The sequence below is a fragment of the Melanerpes formicivorus genome, unplaced genomic scaffold (genome assembly GCF_026170545.1).
Source record: "Melanerpes formicivorus ecotype bairdi unplaced genomic scaffold, bMelFor1.0.p_v2 SCAF_7, whole genome shotgun sequence".
In the NCBI taxonomy this organism is placed as follows: Eukaryota; Metazoa; Chordata; class Aves; order Piciformes; family Picidae; genus Melanerpes; species Melanerpes formicivorus.
Window position 1 is genome coordinate 15,959,798 of NW_027142359.1, and position 17,783 is coordinate 15,977,580.

Here is a 17,783-nt window from a genome sequence, read left to right on the forward strand (position 1 = left end):
TTGATAATTTTTTTATCCTCTATAACCTTTGCCCTCCTATGAATTGTAGGGACAAGAGTCAGCATCTCCTCCTGAGCATACCTGGGCAGCCATTTCCACTCTGCTGCTACTAGAGCAACTAGCTTGGCAACAAGCTCACCTCCATGGGCATGGTTACACCTGTGACTGGTACAGCTATTTGTCCTTGAAGGATGCATGCTTCAGCTGTAAACAGCTCCCACACTTCTAAAACACTCGTGTGTTGTTCTCACATCAAACCAACATCCAAAGCAAAAGCACAAATGTCTGTAAGCAGTATCTAAAAGAGTTTGGGGGAAAAAAACAAACCAAAACAAAACCCAGCAAGCCAAGACAAACAGGCCTGAGCCTTTTAAGCCTGGAAAGGAATCCCAAATGGTATCCCACTGGTGACCGGAAGCATTACATCTGTTCATCTAAATTCTGCCATTCTTTTGCAAGACTGGCAAACTGGCCAATGAGCTTTGTCACCAGGGAAAGTTAGCCAGCACTGCACAGCTTCTGTTTCCTTCCACTGATAAAGCACGCTTCTCCTGTGCTAACTCCAGGTTCACAATAAATTACTCTTTGTGGAACACACTGCATTTCCCTGCATTCACTTTCAGATTAGCAGCCCTAACCTTACCACAAACCATTTGTAAATGAATCAGTTCTTCAATTGCATTAGTATGCATCAAGCTGTCAACATTCTGTTGCTTTGAAACAACCTCTCTGTTAGCATTTCTAGGAGGAGCTGCTGCCTGCCATGCAAGCCATTATCCTCAGCAGCTGTGTTTCTCTACGGATATGCATTCCTCTTTTCCAGATCATCCTTTCTTCAAAATCCATGTAATTAGCTGCTCTTGTGCCAGCATCTGGAAGCAGCACAATGTGTTCATTGCAAATTGCCTTCCAGTCATCTTGACAAATACTTTAGGAGAACTTTCTCAAATCAAACTTGCACACTTTGTTACTGCCTTTTTTACCCCTTACACATAACAAGCATCATCACATTTGATTCATCGTAAAACAGAGGGCTAATTTTCACAGCAAAGCTTCCCTGTCAGTGGGGCTGTTCACTGTCACTCTCTCTTCTTGAAACACAGTTCAGGATAAACTGTTCTCTAGTTAGAGATTTTTTTGAACATTTGAGCAATCAGTTTAAGTTTCATGCTTGCTCATGCACTTCACAGATCCTGATGCACAACTAGCCCATTTCCCATCAGTAGCTACTCAAATCCAAAGAAAACCCACAAGTCCGTTTCTGGTTCCTCAGCTTCTTCTGAGTTTTTCCCTCTTGTGCTTTCAAAACAAATTAGAAAATCTTCACATGGCTTGTTTCTTCACACTTACCTTGAAGAACTCCATAAGTCTTTCTTGATTTGTACATCTGTGTCACTTCTAATCATGCAAAGAGAGAAGACTTGAATCCACTTTTGGAGACTCTTTCATGCACTCCTATAATTGCAAGGCCTGTTGTGACTGCATCTTTCCTCGTAATGCTCTGTGTAGCGACTTACTGAAGAACTGGAACAATGGCAATTTTTCAGCTTCATAGCTATGAATGCCATGCATGCACTGTCAGCAATTTTGATCTAGATGCCCAGCTCCAGATGAGCATTTATCATTTAGGCTATTGCCCATTTTTCTTGGAAGCTTTTTATGGTATCTGAATAAGACCTTACAGGTCCTTGGGAAAATCAGGCGGCTTTCCCTCCTTTTCTTCCTCTCCTGACTAGCAGCTACATTCTGTCTAGCTCAGTCCAGCGACTTCCAAACAGCCTCTTTGTATCAGCTATACCTGTGGGGTTTTTTCCCATCAGAAGCAAGTACTGCTTAGTAAGTACCATAATATCAAAGCTGATCACTGGAAACGTTTTGTGCTTTTCCAGCCATTTTCTTACCACAGTTAGGACTCAGGCATTTTTTGTTCCACTATGAGGAGTTCTGTAGTTGTTTGCATTACAAGTGTAACATTTCTTTTATGTGATCTTATTTACTTAAAAGAAGATGCAAATGCTGTTGTCTCTGAACTCAGGAAAGTCAGTCCCCTCCACATTCTTGGCTTATTTGTATGCCTTGTATGTCAAGAAACCTTCCGAGTTGCTTGAGAACCAGCAGCATTAACACTTCTCTTATCTTCTCCTGAAGATGAGGCACTGAAGCATCTCTACCAATAAAGCCTACCAGAAGTAGAATCAGTTCACCCAAATAGCTCACCTTCAGACAAGCTCTCACATCTTTGTTTCAGATGTCTGTCTTAGAAAAAAAAGCAGTACAGTTACTTTTGCCATTTCTCCTGAATAGGGAAGCTGCCATGGTCACTCCTTACAATGAAGATTTCAACCTGTAAATACTACAATTAATCATTCTTCTCCCAGATTAGACATGCTGGTTTTCTCCTTGGAAACTGAGTATCAGATGGTGTTAACTTCAAGACTACTGGATACCACATATATCATATGATCTGGAAATAAAAGGAGTGATTAGCATGGTAACTTCCTGAGCTGCCCTGCAGAATAGCAGAGCAAACAATACAAGGACAAAAGCCTCCTTGGTCACAGCAGTCGTGGGAATGCATCCTATTTCCAGAGCTGGTGACATTAACCTTCAGCTCTAACACTCCTGGAGCACTTCTGTAGCAGACTGAGAATTAGGCAGTCAACTAAACTGTGTGCTTTACATCAAATCCTTTGAATTTCAATAAATGGTACTCTTCATCCTTCATGACTCTGGAATACATTCTGTACATAGAGGAGAGCAGAGGCAGCTTTCTCAAAGAGTGTCTTGCTAGACATACTGTACTCTGCCACTTGCTGCCTGGACACAAATCGAACCTTTGGGAAACTGACTGAACACCTAATTTTCATATCTGCATGGCTGCTTGCTGTGATTCCCTACCCTCAGCTCAGTCTGACAGTCATAGTATAAATTCAATCCTGTTAAAAAAGGAACACATGCAGTCATTTTAACCTACCATATTCTTTGAAGATTAGCACCTTCAACCTCGCTACTTTAGGACAGCAGATACAGGGAAAAAATTTGAAATCAAACAGGTTAGAGTGAGTCTTTTCATTCAGACTTCATGTCCAGCATTTAAAGGAAAGCACTATTAAACTCTTTGCAAGTAAAGCTCACAGAAAACATTCCATTTCAGATGACAAGGACTTACATACCAGCTACCTCAAAAGCTTGTGACAATCCACATCCTGAACTGGATGCTGTAAGGCTGCATTAAATTCATGGAGATAGCAACTCCTGTAAGAGAACTGGTCAGCATTAGATGATAATTTTTTGTGGAAGCTTCATGCACTATGAAGGAGAATTAACATTCTAGACAAAGTAGAATATTTCTGAAGCTGGCATGAGGCAGCATGGTATGAATAGCAGCAGATTTGAACTCAACCGATGAGACGCTTTCCCTCGTGTCTGTATAGGGTGAGAGGGGGGCTTGGCAGAGCAGGCTTCGTTAACTCAGGACACTGATTTAGATCACATAACATCAAAACTAACAAATATTAAACTCCATCATTAGCTCATTTTTTTTCCCAGTTTCCAGCTGTATATTTATTACAAACAAAACCCTGAGGAATCTGTTGTGTCATAAGAAATACATCACTGAAATGCATACAGTAGAGAATTCATCCCTCCTATGCACCAAGCACGCAATGCAGTATTTGTATCAAAGATGTTTTCAAATGTAGTTTTATTCCAGTGACCCATATGGAGTCTTTACAGACATTTCAAAACAATATTATGCTATCATAACACAGAACAGCACTTAAGGAATCTTTAGTACATACTCCTTTATAAAAGGTTATGACACAATGGAAGAGTCAGTCCAGGAAAGCTCACGTTACCAGGTTTCTTGATAAACAAAATACCACGAAGTCCTGTAACTTGCATGAGCACAAGTATCCATTCCAATGGATCCCTCTTCTAAAATCCCTCTTTTAAATAAACAGGTTTAAATTTTGTTCAGTAGACAAGTTTCTATCACAATACTGTCCATTTAATTTCGTGCTTTCCAAAAGGCAAGCATACTACAGAAATAAAATTCCCCAACCAAAAGGAAAGAGAAGTTCAGTAAACATGTATCTGTTTCCCATTCTAGCAGAGGAATCCAAGTTCACTGAAATTCTCATTATGGCTAAATCCAGCACGCCATACTTATACCTTCTTCTTCTTTGTCTGCTCCCCAGAGTCTAGTTTACATTTCTTAGCAGAAGCTGGTTCGTCATCTTTTTCACCATCTTTAAATAAAAGACAGAATTAATCCATGTCAGTGAAGCCACTATCTTTGTATTACATACTATTCCAACCTCAGAACAAGTGACTTAGCCACATCTGAGATGCCTGGAACAAAAGACTGTAATATTAACTGACATGATGCTCATTTTTGGATGGAATGAGAATGCTCACTTGTTACTATTACCATAGATTACTGCAGATAACTAAGAAGAGGCCTTGTTATGCTGCTGCACAGTACCTGTTCTAAACCAAAATAAGTAATTATTTCAATAGCTAAGACAGAGAGCTAGAAAATGACATATTAGAAAAAGAAAGTAACATCAAAGTCAACTAACAGTTTATCTTCTTAATGTCTGGATAAAGGTTCACCATGAGAAATGTGGTGGTAGAGAAAGCATACAAAACAAATGGAGCAAGACATAGACAGAAACCCTGACACCGGGGAAGGAAAACTAAGAGCAAAAACCAACATCCTCCAAACCCCCAACCAACACCTCCCCCAACTCCAAACATAGAAAATATTAAGACAGTAACCCCTCTTTCCTTTACAAAAGGTTTACTGTCAGCTTTTGCTCTCTTGGTTGTTCCTGGCTATTCTCTTCATCCAGCAATTAAAAAAATAAAATTCCTCCCTCCTAACAATTATTTCCTTACTTTCCTAGATTACTGCTACAGCTTGTACCACGATTAAGTGATGAGGATAATAAACATTCTCTTCAGCAACCTATCATGCAGGCATTTAATTCCCTTCTTAGCCCCCAAGTTTTGCAAGCATCATAAAAATAATCTGATGTATATCTACACCCAGGATCAGGACAGGAGCTTGAAAAAGCTCTCATACCCCTTTCTAACAGTACCATGACTGAATCTGTTAAGTTTCATGCAACTACAGATCTACAGACTCTTTAATCATTCCCTGCTTCTGCTAATGACAACGGAAAGGGAGCAGAGAGATTGATAGAGAGTCTTAGTTAACTCTAGGAAAAGCAGACCGCGCACAAGCCAACCATTCCCGCCGCCAACGACTGCTCAATCTTTGAGCAGCACGAGGTGCAGACGAGACGATTCTGGGCAGGGAGAGCTCCAGCCACAGGCCACTCACCAAACCCACCCACCCACTCACTCAGTTCGCCTCCCTGGTACACGAATTTGAAGCACACCCCTTGTGCAAAGCACTGCTGCCTTACGCCTGGACCTCACCTGATTCTAGCTGCTCCTGCTCCTCATCCGGCAGAAACCGGGCTTTGCCGGCCTGCCGGGGCGCGTCGTCACCATTGTCCTCGTATATGTTGGACCACTTTATGGCCATGTCAAGGGCAGGCGGCGGCGGGGGCTTTTTCTCGGGCGGGTTGTAAGTCTCCGGTGGGGGCACAGCGTTGCTCTTCCACACCTTGAACTCCTTGGGGGGCTGCAGGAGGAAGAGCAGGACACCCATCACACCAGCCCTGGACAGCCGGGGCAGCTGCGAGGCTGCGCGGCCTAGCCCCGGCGTCCGCCTAGAGGCGCCTCCCGCACTCCCCCCGGTCTCCGCACCTCCTCGGGCGCCCGCACAACGCGGCTCTCCCAGTCGATCTGCTTGTTTAGTGGGTTGTAGAGGAAGGCGGGCGGCTGCGACACCCTACGGAAGAGCTCATCGGGCGACGGGAGCCGGGGCCGCTCTCCCGGGCTGCCCCCAGCCGCCGCGCCGTCTCCCGCCTCGCATTCGTCGGGCTGAGGTTCCTCAGCCTCCGAGTCGGAGCTGGAGCTGCCGTAGGCCGCGAAATAGCCCAGCGGATCTTCTCCCTCCGCCGCCATGGCGGGGCCTGCCGCCGCGACACCGCCCGCGCGGAAACCGGCCCCGTGCCGAGGGTTCCGGCCTTCCGCCGCTCCGAAGGGAGCCAGCGGCACCGCGGCCCGCCCGGGGCCGGGCTTCGCCAGGCGCCTCAGACAGCGAAACCCATGGCTGTTTCCGTGTAGCTGGGAGCCCAGTTTGTACCTGGCGAAGGGCTCCAGCAGGAGGAGGTGTCAGAGCCGACCTTTCTGCGTCCCCGGGGGTTGCAGGTCCCACCCCCGTAACTCGGAGGTTTTTTCCCCTGAGTGACCATAGACAAGATACAGAAAATCAGACAAGAAACTGAGACGACCTCCAGTTCTCCTTTTTTTTCCACACCTGCTGCGTTGAGAGAACGACCTTTTCCCTAATGTCTGAGAATTCGCTAACCCCGGGCAGATAAAGCTTTTGTCACCTCTCCAGTAAAAGCTTACAGAGTCACGCAGGCTGTCCTTGCCAAACAGATTTTCCAAATCTGTTGGAAAACATGCGTTAGATTTCTCCTGCCAAGAAAGCCCATATACCTGTTCTTACTACTAGTGCTTTCCAGGTTACTTATACTACTACCAAGGAAGCAGGATGATGTCTAAGGACGGAGCTCTGGTTATAATTGTTCTATTGCAAAGATGCTGCGCAGGGTCTGGCTGATCTGTCATAATCAATACTGTAATCATTAATTTGAAAGAAACCTTACACACCAAGTATGATGAAAACAACGACTGAAGTGAGAATCCATGGTCCCTGCAACTTTTTTTTGGAGTCACACTTCACAGCCCTTGCAAGGTTTTGTTTCTCCCCCACTATTAAAAAAAAAAAAGTTTAAAAAATTAAGATTGAAGTCACTATATGCATGGCTGGACGTAACACTTCTCACAGCTTTAAGTTTAGTGGTCGAGTAGTTTGTAAAAAGAATCAGGTTAACAATACTAGTCATGAACCACAAAACGTGTAGTCAAGCAGCTGAGGTCTCAATTTCACATGCTTTTGAATGTGGTCCTGCAGCACTGGTGTTTCACACCAGCTCAGTGTTTCCACCAAAGAAAAACTCTCCAATGAGGCAATGAGAACAAAAACTTACCTCCCACCCCCCTAAACTAAAACCACGCATCCAGATACTGGCGTAAACTCCTCCCACAACCTATACACATTAATAATGAGAGAGGCAAACAGGAAACCAGACAATTATATGAAAGAATTTATTCCAAAACTTGTGACAAAAATATTTCAGATTAAAAAAAAAAGGCATGTTATAAACATTTGGTGAGCTAATACATTCAAGTAAAATCTCAGGTGCCTACGCTCCCCCCTGCAGGAATGATCTCAGCACAGGCAGGCTTCCCACCTCTCACGTTCAGTCTGCAAGGCAGTCTTCACCCTGAGCTGCTGCTCCTAGTCAGTTAAGGCCAAGCTTGCTCAGTCTCCTCCATCTACAAGAATCCAAGAAGGGACCCAAACTGAAGCACAGCTCTTTTAAGTGATTACAGTGGATAGTTAGAGAAATCAATTTTTGTTCATCCTGAGTATGTGCAGTTCAAGTTAATGGAAGAGAAGGATTTAAGGCCATCCTTAATTTCATGTTAAAGAGCAAAATTTTGCTTGCATATTTAGGCACTTATCTTCCAGACTGCATTCTGAACCAAGCAGTTTTACTGAAAAGCATTTTCACCATCCTGACAGTGTATGACTGCAGAAGGATACAAGAAAAACAAGGCTTTGTATAAACACTACACAGAAGTCCACATCTTTATCAAATGTAAGCTGTTCATATGCTAAATATGGAGTGTAGTTGGACATTGCAGTTTATGTTAACCTAGTCTGAAAACCACACTAAACATGAAAGATATATATTGTGGTCCTGAAGATGACCTGTGTCCACAACAGGGGAAGAAAGTTTATGAATAGTACCTGGGTTTGAATTTAAATGCAATTACACGGCTACAGCACTGTAAGAGAGCCCAAATAATTTAAAGACTTAAATATAAACCTAGTTTTTGATATACTGAAAACACCCCATCACTTTATAGTACTGCAGAACACAACTGTACACATTTCCCAGTAAGACTTCATCTTTGTCTAGTAATTTTATAGTGATCACAGGCCAACTTCATAAAAAGCAGATTACAACTCAAGAGCAGAGTATGAGAGGACTACTGTGTTTTACGCTGTGTCAAGAAATGAGAACTTTCCCCATGGTGAAATAATTTAAAATGCATTTGATTCTAAACAATTTGAAATGTAAACCTGTCTATCTGCTTGGAAGAGTAGGCATGTGAAGTGCAACATTTCTACAAGTCTTTCAGGTATGGATGCTTTCTTGCTACAGGACTTCTCCTCTACCTGCTGACCCAGAGAAAACACAACAAGCTTTGCTCCTTAACAGCATTATAAAATGCCATTTTCTTACAGCCCACAGGATGCCGTTACAGCAGTTTACATTCCTTTTCCAGTATTAATGAGAATTTAAAGTGCATCTCAAATCAGAAATCTCTAACTAATATACAAGAACAGTATACTATGGGAGTGTATTTGCTAACTCAAATCACTGCGATACTGAAGCCCTTTTGATTTGCTAGTAGGACAAAGTTCAGACAATTAAGAGATTTCTTACAAATATGCATAGCTACAGATTTGGCCAGATTTGGATTTTTGTTGTTGTTGTTGCAAATGGAGCTGCACATGCATACACAGAGGGTGTAATTTGTCCTGAAGAGAAACATTTAATTTTATAAATTACTTTAAGACTTTTGGTAAGCATGCTTAAGCTTTTAGTTCAGAAAGTTGGTTTTTTTTCAGTACTTTTTCTATCCATTTTTCCCAACTCACTCATCACAGAAACATTAAGAAAATCAGACTGGTTACTTTTTGTAGGAAGAAACAGAACCACAAAATGACATGTTTTCTGTAGCTCCAGAGTCATTCAGTTACCAAAAAAGTTACTCCTTAAAAACAGTAAATAGCATAGATAGTTTCCTCTGATTTTGCTGGTTAGCAGTTTGAAAACTTTTGTAACCTTTGTTACATCACACAAAGTTTCAGTACCATTTTGATGAACAGACAAAAGTCACCATGTTCACTGTGGTTGAAGAGAACGTGATCTTAAAGGCAAAAAGCAATTGTCACTCGAGCTTGTACATGGTTCTTGCTGCTCTGACTGGAGCTCTGGGGGGAGAGGGGGAGCACCAGGCTCTCCAGGCCCTGGAAGGGTGACTGAGAAAATAGCACTCTCTGCATTTCCCATCTCTGCAACTGGCAAATTCATCGAACGAAGAGAGACAGCAGACACAAAGGCAGCGGTGCTATAATCTTCTTCTGGATGATGTATCTGGGTAGATTCTTTGTCCTTTTTTTTATCAAAAAAATTAGATTCATCAGAATATGACCTAGAAAGATTATTTGTTCCTCCATACAGTGAGGTCATACAGGTGCTGCAGCTTAGACCTAAGACAAAACACAGAGACTGGATTTAATTACAATATGGTGCACTCTTGAAACTGTGCTCTGATGTAGTATCAGCAAGACTGTCAAAGATCAGTTGTCAGTATTTTTAACAGACTAACCTCTTCATCTCACCTGTGACATCCCAATAACCATAAAGAATTAAAAAATACATGCAGGTTACCTGGGCTGATGTGGATGATTTATCAGTATCTCTGGAGCAGCTACTATTTGACAAAGTAGCACCATGATTTAAGCTCTATTTCAGGAGGTCACTTTAGACCTCTGCCCCATCTTTTAATGTTTTTCTGTTTTTTAAACTTTTAGAAGCTTTGGCAACATGGTTCTACTCTACAGTGGGCTGTATCAACTAAAGCCAGAGAAACTTCAGGCCTTTCAACTCTAATATTAAATTCTACTTCCTTCTTTATTTCTCTTCTTATGGGTGTGGAAGGGGAAGTAAGGCTTTTGGTTTGGAAAGCTTATTCTTCCTTTATTTTCCTTAAAACACGACTACATATAGTCACTGCAAGATTTCTGTATCAACAAAGCCTCTCTGCCTGCATGAAATGCCACATGCATACATTTATAGTGTCCAATTTTAAGTTCTAGCATTGAAGGCACACAGGGAAAGTCCTTTCAGATTACATTTGCTGGCTTGTCTTCTGCTCAGGTACAAAGGTTTAACAACTTCAGAGCATTCTGCAACTATAGTACATAGCTTCAAAAGACATGTAAAATGGATTTTGAATTCTGAGTTAGAACCTCACAGAAAGCAAATAGAAACATGAAGAGATAGACTCGCCCATCGTAACAACACATGACTGGATCCTTTGCAGTTTTGTTATTTCTGATGTGTTCAGATAATAAAAAGACAAAGCCAGGATACGAGCACTAGGATTTTAAACCCAAATTGGTGACATCTCCAACAATGCTGTCTGAAATGCTAGAAAAAGGCGGGGGGAAATCTATACTAAAACATGATTTAAAGAACAGCTGAAGTTTGACTTTGCAGACTCAAAATAGAATTTGTCTTACAATACATTATTATCAATGCCTTACCTTTGATAGCTTCAAGTTTTTCATTTTTGACTTTCAACACTACATCGGTTATCTTCTCTAAGAGGAAGTTTTGTGTTCTTTCTCGTCTGATAGATTCAATCAAAGCATCTAGTCCCTTTGGGTTTTCTGCTAAGTAGTCCAGTAACTTCCCAGTTTTTTTCCTACTGGAAGAGCGAGATGAAATTTCTTCTGTGTCCTCTCTAGTGAGTATTTTCTTTGAACGTAGGTAATCAAAGTGTCTCTCAGCTATGATTTTATCACACAGGTAAGGACGCATCCTTTCTAAAGCCTGAAAAAATCCAAAACAAACTGGTATTAGTCAACCTTTCCAGTTATTTCAAAGCCTGTATTTCACACTCATATGATTATGCTACAGGCTAAAGAAATTATTTTTAAAGCTACCACCATGTTAAAAATACTGTTTAAAAGAACCCACATAATCTAATTTACTTACCTCTTTTATTAGTTTTGAGTCAACTGCAGACTTGTAATGCATACATAAGTAATAAGGTGAATACTTACTGAAAATGTTAATTACATCAATTCTATGGTTATCACATTTCAGAAGTTACCAAGTAAAAATGAAAACATACTAACAAAACACAACAGCTCTTACTTAGTCTACAGACAACACTCATTCTCACTGACTACTTGACTGCCACATTCACATACTATTTGTATCCACAATGCACAACTCCAAAGTACTGTGATTACAGATGGTTTTCTGTACAGTGAGTAAAAGCAGTTCCAGAGTAACAGCATCAATATACTCACTGTTCAAAAAGTTTGTTAAATTAAGACCACTGTTTACAAGTCTTACAGATTACTAGCATCCAAAATACATGCACTTTTATCCACAGATGTATTTACTTTCAACTTTACTCAATGGTTTTTGTCTGCCTCATGGCAGCTGTGTGTTCTTAGCCTTTCTCTTGCACTGGTGACCTAATCAAGAAACTGACTGAGTGCTTCCCACCCCCACCCCCCCGCCTCTTAGAGACAGATTACCCAGTTCAGTTTAATGTGCAATCACATTGGCACTAGAGGTAGCACTACTACAGTAACAGCAAGAAAGTGCAATAGTACAGCTTGTATCAATGGAATGTATCTCAAGTGTCCAGCTGCAACAAGCCTGAATACAAGCAATACAGCTATCTTCAGATCTCACAGAAATCTCATCCTACCACCAGAGGGATCAACCAAACTCTGGAACCTAAGTCAGTCAACATTTAACCGTTGGGAAGCTAATTAAATTCAACAAGGATAAGTGTAGAGATCTGCACGTGAGGAGGAATAACACCATGTACCAGTACAGGTTATGGGTTGACATGCTGGAAAGTAGCTCCATGGAGAAGGACATTGTTTAGAGTCCTGGTGGACAGCAAGTTATCCATGGGACAGCAATGTGCCCTTGTGGCCAAGAGGGTCAATGGCATCCTCGTGTGCATCAAGATGAGTGTGCCCAGCAGGCAGGTTATCCTGCTCCTCTGCTCTGCCCTTGTGAGACCACATCTGAGTATTCTGTCCAGTTCTGGGCTCCCCAGTTCAAGAGGGACAGGGAAAGATGGACAGAGTCTCCAATGGAGGGCTACAAGGATGATTAAGGGGCTGGAATGTGTCTTATAGGAAAGCTTGAGTGAACTGGGGCTGTTTAGTCTGGAGAAGACCAAGAGGGGTCTTTATTAATGCTTACAAATATCTGAAGGGTGGGTATCAAGAAGACAGTGCCAGTCTCTTTTCAGTGGTGCCCTGTGATAGGATGAGGGGCAATGGACACAAACTGGAACACCAAAGTTCCACCTCAACATGAGGAAAAACTGTGAGGGTGATGGAGCACTGGCACAGGCTGCCCGGAGAGGTTATGGAGTCTCCTTCTCCAGACACTTTCAAAACCTGCCTGGCTGCATTCCTCTGTGGTCTGCCCAAGGTGATCCTGCTTTAGCAGGGATGTTGGACTTCATGATTTCCAGAGGTCCCTTCCAACCTCTACCATTCTGTGACCAAAAGAATAGGATGAATCGTTATGGAATATAAAGACTATTGTGTTTTGACTAACATGCTCCTATAATGAGGCTTTCACTGTATGAAGCGTACCACTTCTAAATTCCTCTTTGTCTTCATAGGTAACTGTTTACAAGAGCCACTGCCTCCCCCTCTGGTAATGCAGCACTTCTGTTTGAAGTGATTCTACCAAAGTTACCTAAACAGCTAAGTGAATTGACCAGCACTTTGCATCATGAAGTTGCAACATTGAAAGCCTGATAGAGGAGGTCAGATTAATTGGATTATATTTTGATGATAAAACTAGTGTTATTTCTTCCTACATATAAAGTTTCCACCAAATCACCCAATTACTGTGGGAGAATCCTGTAAGACTAAGGGCTGAAAGTGCTATAAACACAACTTTGTGAGATGCAGCCACAAATTCAGTCACTGACACAGACAGCATACATATCACTTTACATATATAGTCTGACTTAAGTAGTGCTTGTATTTTTTTGGTGTAACTACCGGATGTTAACTATTGCAGTAATACCTTCTGGTTACACAGATGCAAGTAGTAACTTGAAAAAAACATGCCTCACAAAACTATGACAAAGCATTTAAAGAAGATGATGCATGCATAAAGCTAGGGGAAAAAAACCAAACAACCACACAAAAATTCCCACCACACAAACAAAGCAATAAACCCCAAACCAAAACAACCAAACACCACCACCTGAAAAACTATCTCGAAACATTCTTTATTGTACTTTAAGGGAAGATAAGTCAAACATTAGGATGCTGTAAGTTCCAAACAGAAGCAGAAACAGTCAGAAAATAACTGACAAAATTTTATTTACTTAATTAAATTAACTAAACACTTATTAAGGTTAGTTAGCACATTGCATGATTCCAGACTGGCAGAGGCAAGTAAATGCAGGCTGAATCAGGATGAAGTCTTCCCTCAGATTCCAGCCATCAGTGAACGAATATGGAGGATGGGGAAAATCAGGAAACAAATACTAGTATTTAATCCAAATATTAATAATCTACACGATACAATCTTATTAACACCAGAAGAAGCATACACATTTGCAGCTAACATTTAAGATTACATATTCATTGTTCAATGCTTCTGCTGTGTTCCCTGTGTCTCATCATGGTACATACGGACACCATGAAACCCAAACCCTGGCAACCTTGTGACAGGGGAACACTCTCAGAGGAAGACAAAAGACAAGGGAACTTTCAGGTGGACACCTATCCCTGAGGTTACGTTTTCGCAAGTCACTACCAGCGCAGGCTCCTACTGCCTGGCGGAGGGCCCAGGGCCTGCCCCGCCACCTGCGCCCCGGCCCCGCTGCACTGCACGTGACCTGCCCACCCCCGCGGGCCCACCCTGCGGAAGGCGGGGGAATTCCGGGGGCGCGGCACAGTGCCGGCCCGGCCCGGCGGACCTCCTGCCACTGCACGCACCCCCCGCCCCGTCCCACCTCAGGCGACAGCTCTGACCAGGCTTCCGCTTCCTCGGCCTGGGCCCGGGCCCTAGCCCCGCCTCGCCCCACCGCCCCGCACCCCGGGCACTCTGGCCTCTCGACCCAGCCCAGCACTTACATCCTTCTTCACTTCGGCCATCTCGTCCTCCGTTAGCAACCGCCCTACAGCCCAGGAGCCCGAGCCCGGGCTCTCCATCGCGGAAACAGCTCCGCCAGCGCCGTCGCCGCTGCGGGAACCGCTCAAAGCAGCGCTTCCGGCCCCGGCCCCGGCCCCGCCAGCCCACCGACGCCTGGGGGAAAGCACCGCCCCGTGGCGCGTGCGCGGACGGCGCCGCCCACGCCGCGGTGGGACGGCCGGAGGCCGGCTGCCCCGCACAGGCCTGCCCGCGTTCGCCCGAACGACGAGGCTCCCACTCGCCCCGCTTCCCCGCAGACGCGCCGGGAGCGGCTCCCATGGCGGGGGTCGACCCTACTCTGCTCTGGGACTGGCACAATGCTGCGAGTGCCTGCAGCGCCCACTGCTTGCAACTGCCTTACGGGGACGCTTTAACACCCTTTCATTAAAACGCTGAGTGGGTGCGGGTTATGAAATCATAGAATTGATGAGGTTGGAAAAGACAGTTAAGAGTAGCGACTCCAACCTCTGACCCAGCTCTGTCAGGTTACTGCTGAACTATGGCCTTCAGCACCACTCCTACACATCTCTTCAATACCTCACCCCTTTGTTCAGGAGCCTGTTACTGGACTCAGCAATGCTGTAGGGGAAAGGTGAGGGATATCTGCGTGTTAAAAATGCTGTACGAAGCATGCTGAGTTAAATGACAGTAGGAGGACACAGGAGTTCACAACTGACTCCAGCACCTGGTGCTTTTCCAAACACCAGTGCTGTAAAAGGTTACCTTCCTAGGCAGGATGAAAAAAGCCTAGGCCCCATGCAAGGACCAAAGTGGTTGCTCTTAGTTAAGGCCTAGGAGTTGGAGCTGGCAGCAGCTCCCCTTTAGTTCCTCTGAAGGCCAAACAGCTCCCACCTCAGCCCAGGCAGAGAGAGTCCCACCACTGCCCCCAGCCTAGCCCAATGCAGAAGATGCTTAAAGAAAGAATAGAGACAAAACAGAACTGATTGGTATTTTTTCATCTGTCAAAGTCAGGCAAATGCTGCAGCCTTAATTTCCAGCAATTCAACATGAAATCAATACCAGGGCAAACCTACCCCTTTTACAGTATTTTGCAAAGGCATTTTTCTTGATAGGCTTTGTTAATTCAATAGCAGTTCAAATAGCAACTGCAATGATACCTATTTTACAGTGCTAACAGTCTCAGCTTTTCCATAAACACAGTGGATAGCAAAGGTGCTGGCCAGAATGCTTAAAACATAGAAGACTAAATACTGCTCTCACCTAGTGACAGAGCTGATTTCTGTAGAGCTGGGTATTCAAATCACACTGAGAAACCAACCTACCATCTCTGTTCCCTGCTACTCCTCTGAGGAGCACTTCTGGCCAGTGAAAACTTCAGAGGCACCAGGCAGCCCCACAGACTTCATTGATGGTAATTTGGCAGCACACCTCTACTCACAGCCCTAAGCCTGGAGTAGTTTTATGCCCAAGAAGCCTTTATTTATTGTAGTGCAGTTGAATTTCTCAGAACTGTCTCTGTACCTTCAGATTAAATACTTGAAACAGATTTGAATTCAGTTTTTCCAGTGAGCTGATTGTGGCACTGCTGGGACATAACCAGGCATCTTCCCAGCTTCTAGCTCCAATCCTTGTTCATTAAACCAAATGCCTTCCCGCTCCTCCTCTTCAAGGTGAATTACACTGTAGACTTCATTGGCTCCACATAATATTGCTGATAAATGTAGCTATTGTGTATTCTGGATTTAGAGTATTCGTTAGTAACCCTGCTCAGTGAGAGGCACAGTTCAAAGCCATGCAATGTCAGATTTTTGGATTCCCGACCCTTCAGACAAACTGAAATGAATTAACTCCAGTGTTAAGGAAAAACAAACAAAAAACCCCACCACCAAACAAACCAACAAAACCAACCAAACAAAAAAAACCCAACCCCAAAACGTGGCTAGAGAATACAAGAAGCAGCAGACAATGCTGATAAATCCTAACAGGTTCAGGCAGCTAAAAGAAAAAAAAGATAACTCTCAGCATGAAACTCCTTTCAGGAAGTTATCACAGCAGTTCAATATTAAGAAGTGAATCTCAATGAAGAGCAAGTAAAGAGATAATTTCTTCCAAAGGAGCTGGAAGATTTTTGGACACTACATTGTTTTGTTTGAGTATGTCCATCTAGAATAGATTTCTACAGTAAGTTTAAGTAAGTTTTTGGAACTGCTTACAACCCAAAACTGTTAGAAATCTTTCCCAGTGTTGGTCTTAGAAAACATAACACTGTCACAGTCTGTGAGAAGAGATCATCTGGCTTTTCAGAGCTGACTGGCTCCATGATTTCTTCCCCCTCTGCCCTCATTGATCAGCTTCCATCCCATTCTGCTTCCTAGTCCTTACTCAAGGGGTCTGAGTCCTGCCTCAGGACAACCATATTTTATGAAGGACCCAGTAGCCTCAGTGAGAACAAGAGGGCTCTACACCCATGATTCCCTAGGGAGGAAGAGAAAAAGCTACAGAGGAAAGAATCTGGTTCAGTTACAGACCCAGATCAAGGGACCAGATCAGATGGATAGCTGCAGCTACCAATGGCAAGTTTTCAACTACAAATTTGCAGCAACCACCCTACTGCTCATGAATTTTTGGAGTGAGATTGCTGAGATATCAGAATGTGTGGACTTTGATGCAGAAGACTGATGCTTTTTCAGCAGGATGAACTTAATAGTGGAGAGTGAATTTGTATCCAAGTGCAGAAGTCTTCAACTTTCTGGAGTACTATTCTACAGCTGTTTTTTGCAAAGGGCACTCCCTTTTTAATGACTTATGGTTGGTTTTCTTTGTGGGGTTTGTGGGGTGTATTTTGGTTTGTTTGGGTTTTGGTGGTTTGGTTTTTTTTTTTACTTTTGAAGGTTTTGATGGCCTATGAGGAAGGTGATGATACTCTTATTGTGGCAAGTGGAAGTGGCTTGCACAGCTTGCTTTTGTTCTTTATTATTGCCATTTAGAAGTAAATTAAAGTAAATTGCTACCAACTGGCTCCTGTAAAGGTGTTAAAAAAAAAGGCATGTAAATCAGTAGTTCACTATATTAATAGTGCCAAGCTAAATGTATCTACATTAAATATAGCATGAATTTAAATATATTAGTATAAAACCCTCATACTTTTAACCAGTGTAGTTAAATTGGTACAAAGGGTGTATTTAGATCAGCCCTAACGAGATCTTTCCTTGTCCTTGCCTCTCCAGCAGGAAGTGTATAATATTATGGTTTGTTTAAGATCTAGCAAACTGTACGTTTTGGAAGTGATGTAATTACTTTGCTACAGTACTGTTAAATTATGTTTGGTTTCTTAAGGAGTTGAAATGACAATACTGAGGCCTTGAGCAACTGCCGACAGAGGTCTTTTTCTAACGGAAATACTTCTACAATTAAATCTTGGGTTGCCACAAGGTGGCACTGAAAGCCCATGAGCACTAGTATGCGTCCACGAAGCCTGGAGTCACTGCGCTGTCTCTTGAGATCGTTAATCCTAATATCATAATCTAATGACACTAGAGCACAAGGGTATAAGCAGAGGTTAGTCCCACAAGCACTGTTTGTAGCACACAAGTAATATTTAGATATAAAGCA

At 43.1% G+C, this 17,783-nt stretch overlaps 2 protein-coding genes across 2 annotated transcripts; both read right to left on the reverse strand.

The window, feature by feature from the left end:
* Positions 1–3,686: 3,686 nt before the first annotated feature.
* Positions 3,687–6,084, reverse strand: CUNH1orf52 (chromosome unknown C1orf52 homolog). The gene is made up of 3 exons (XM_068141182.1): positions 5,782–6,084; positions 5,449–5,656; positions 3,687–4,250 (listed from the first exon to the last, which is right to left on the reverse strand). The coding sequence occupies exons 1-3, from the start codon at positions 6,040–6,042 to the stop codon at positions 4,168–4,170; spliced, it is 552 nt and encodes a 183-aa protein (XP_067997283.1). The 5' UTR covers positions 6,043–6,084; the 3' UTR covers positions 3,687–4,167.
* Positions 6,085–7,235: 1,151 nt separating this feature from the next.
* On the reverse strand, positions 7,236–14,343 carry BCL10 (BCL10 immune signaling adaptor). The gene is made up of 3 exons (XM_068141183.1): positions 14,153–14,343; positions 10,556–10,844; positions 7,236–9,496 (listed from the first exon to the last, which is right to left on the reverse strand). Exons 1-3 carry the CDS (start codon positions 14,228–14,230, stop codon positions 9,129–9,131), a joined length of 735 nt encoding a protein of 244 aa, XP_067997284.1. The 5' UTR covers positions 14,231–14,343; the 3' UTR covers positions 7,236–9,128.
* Positions 14,344–17,783: the final 3,440 nt, after the last annotated feature.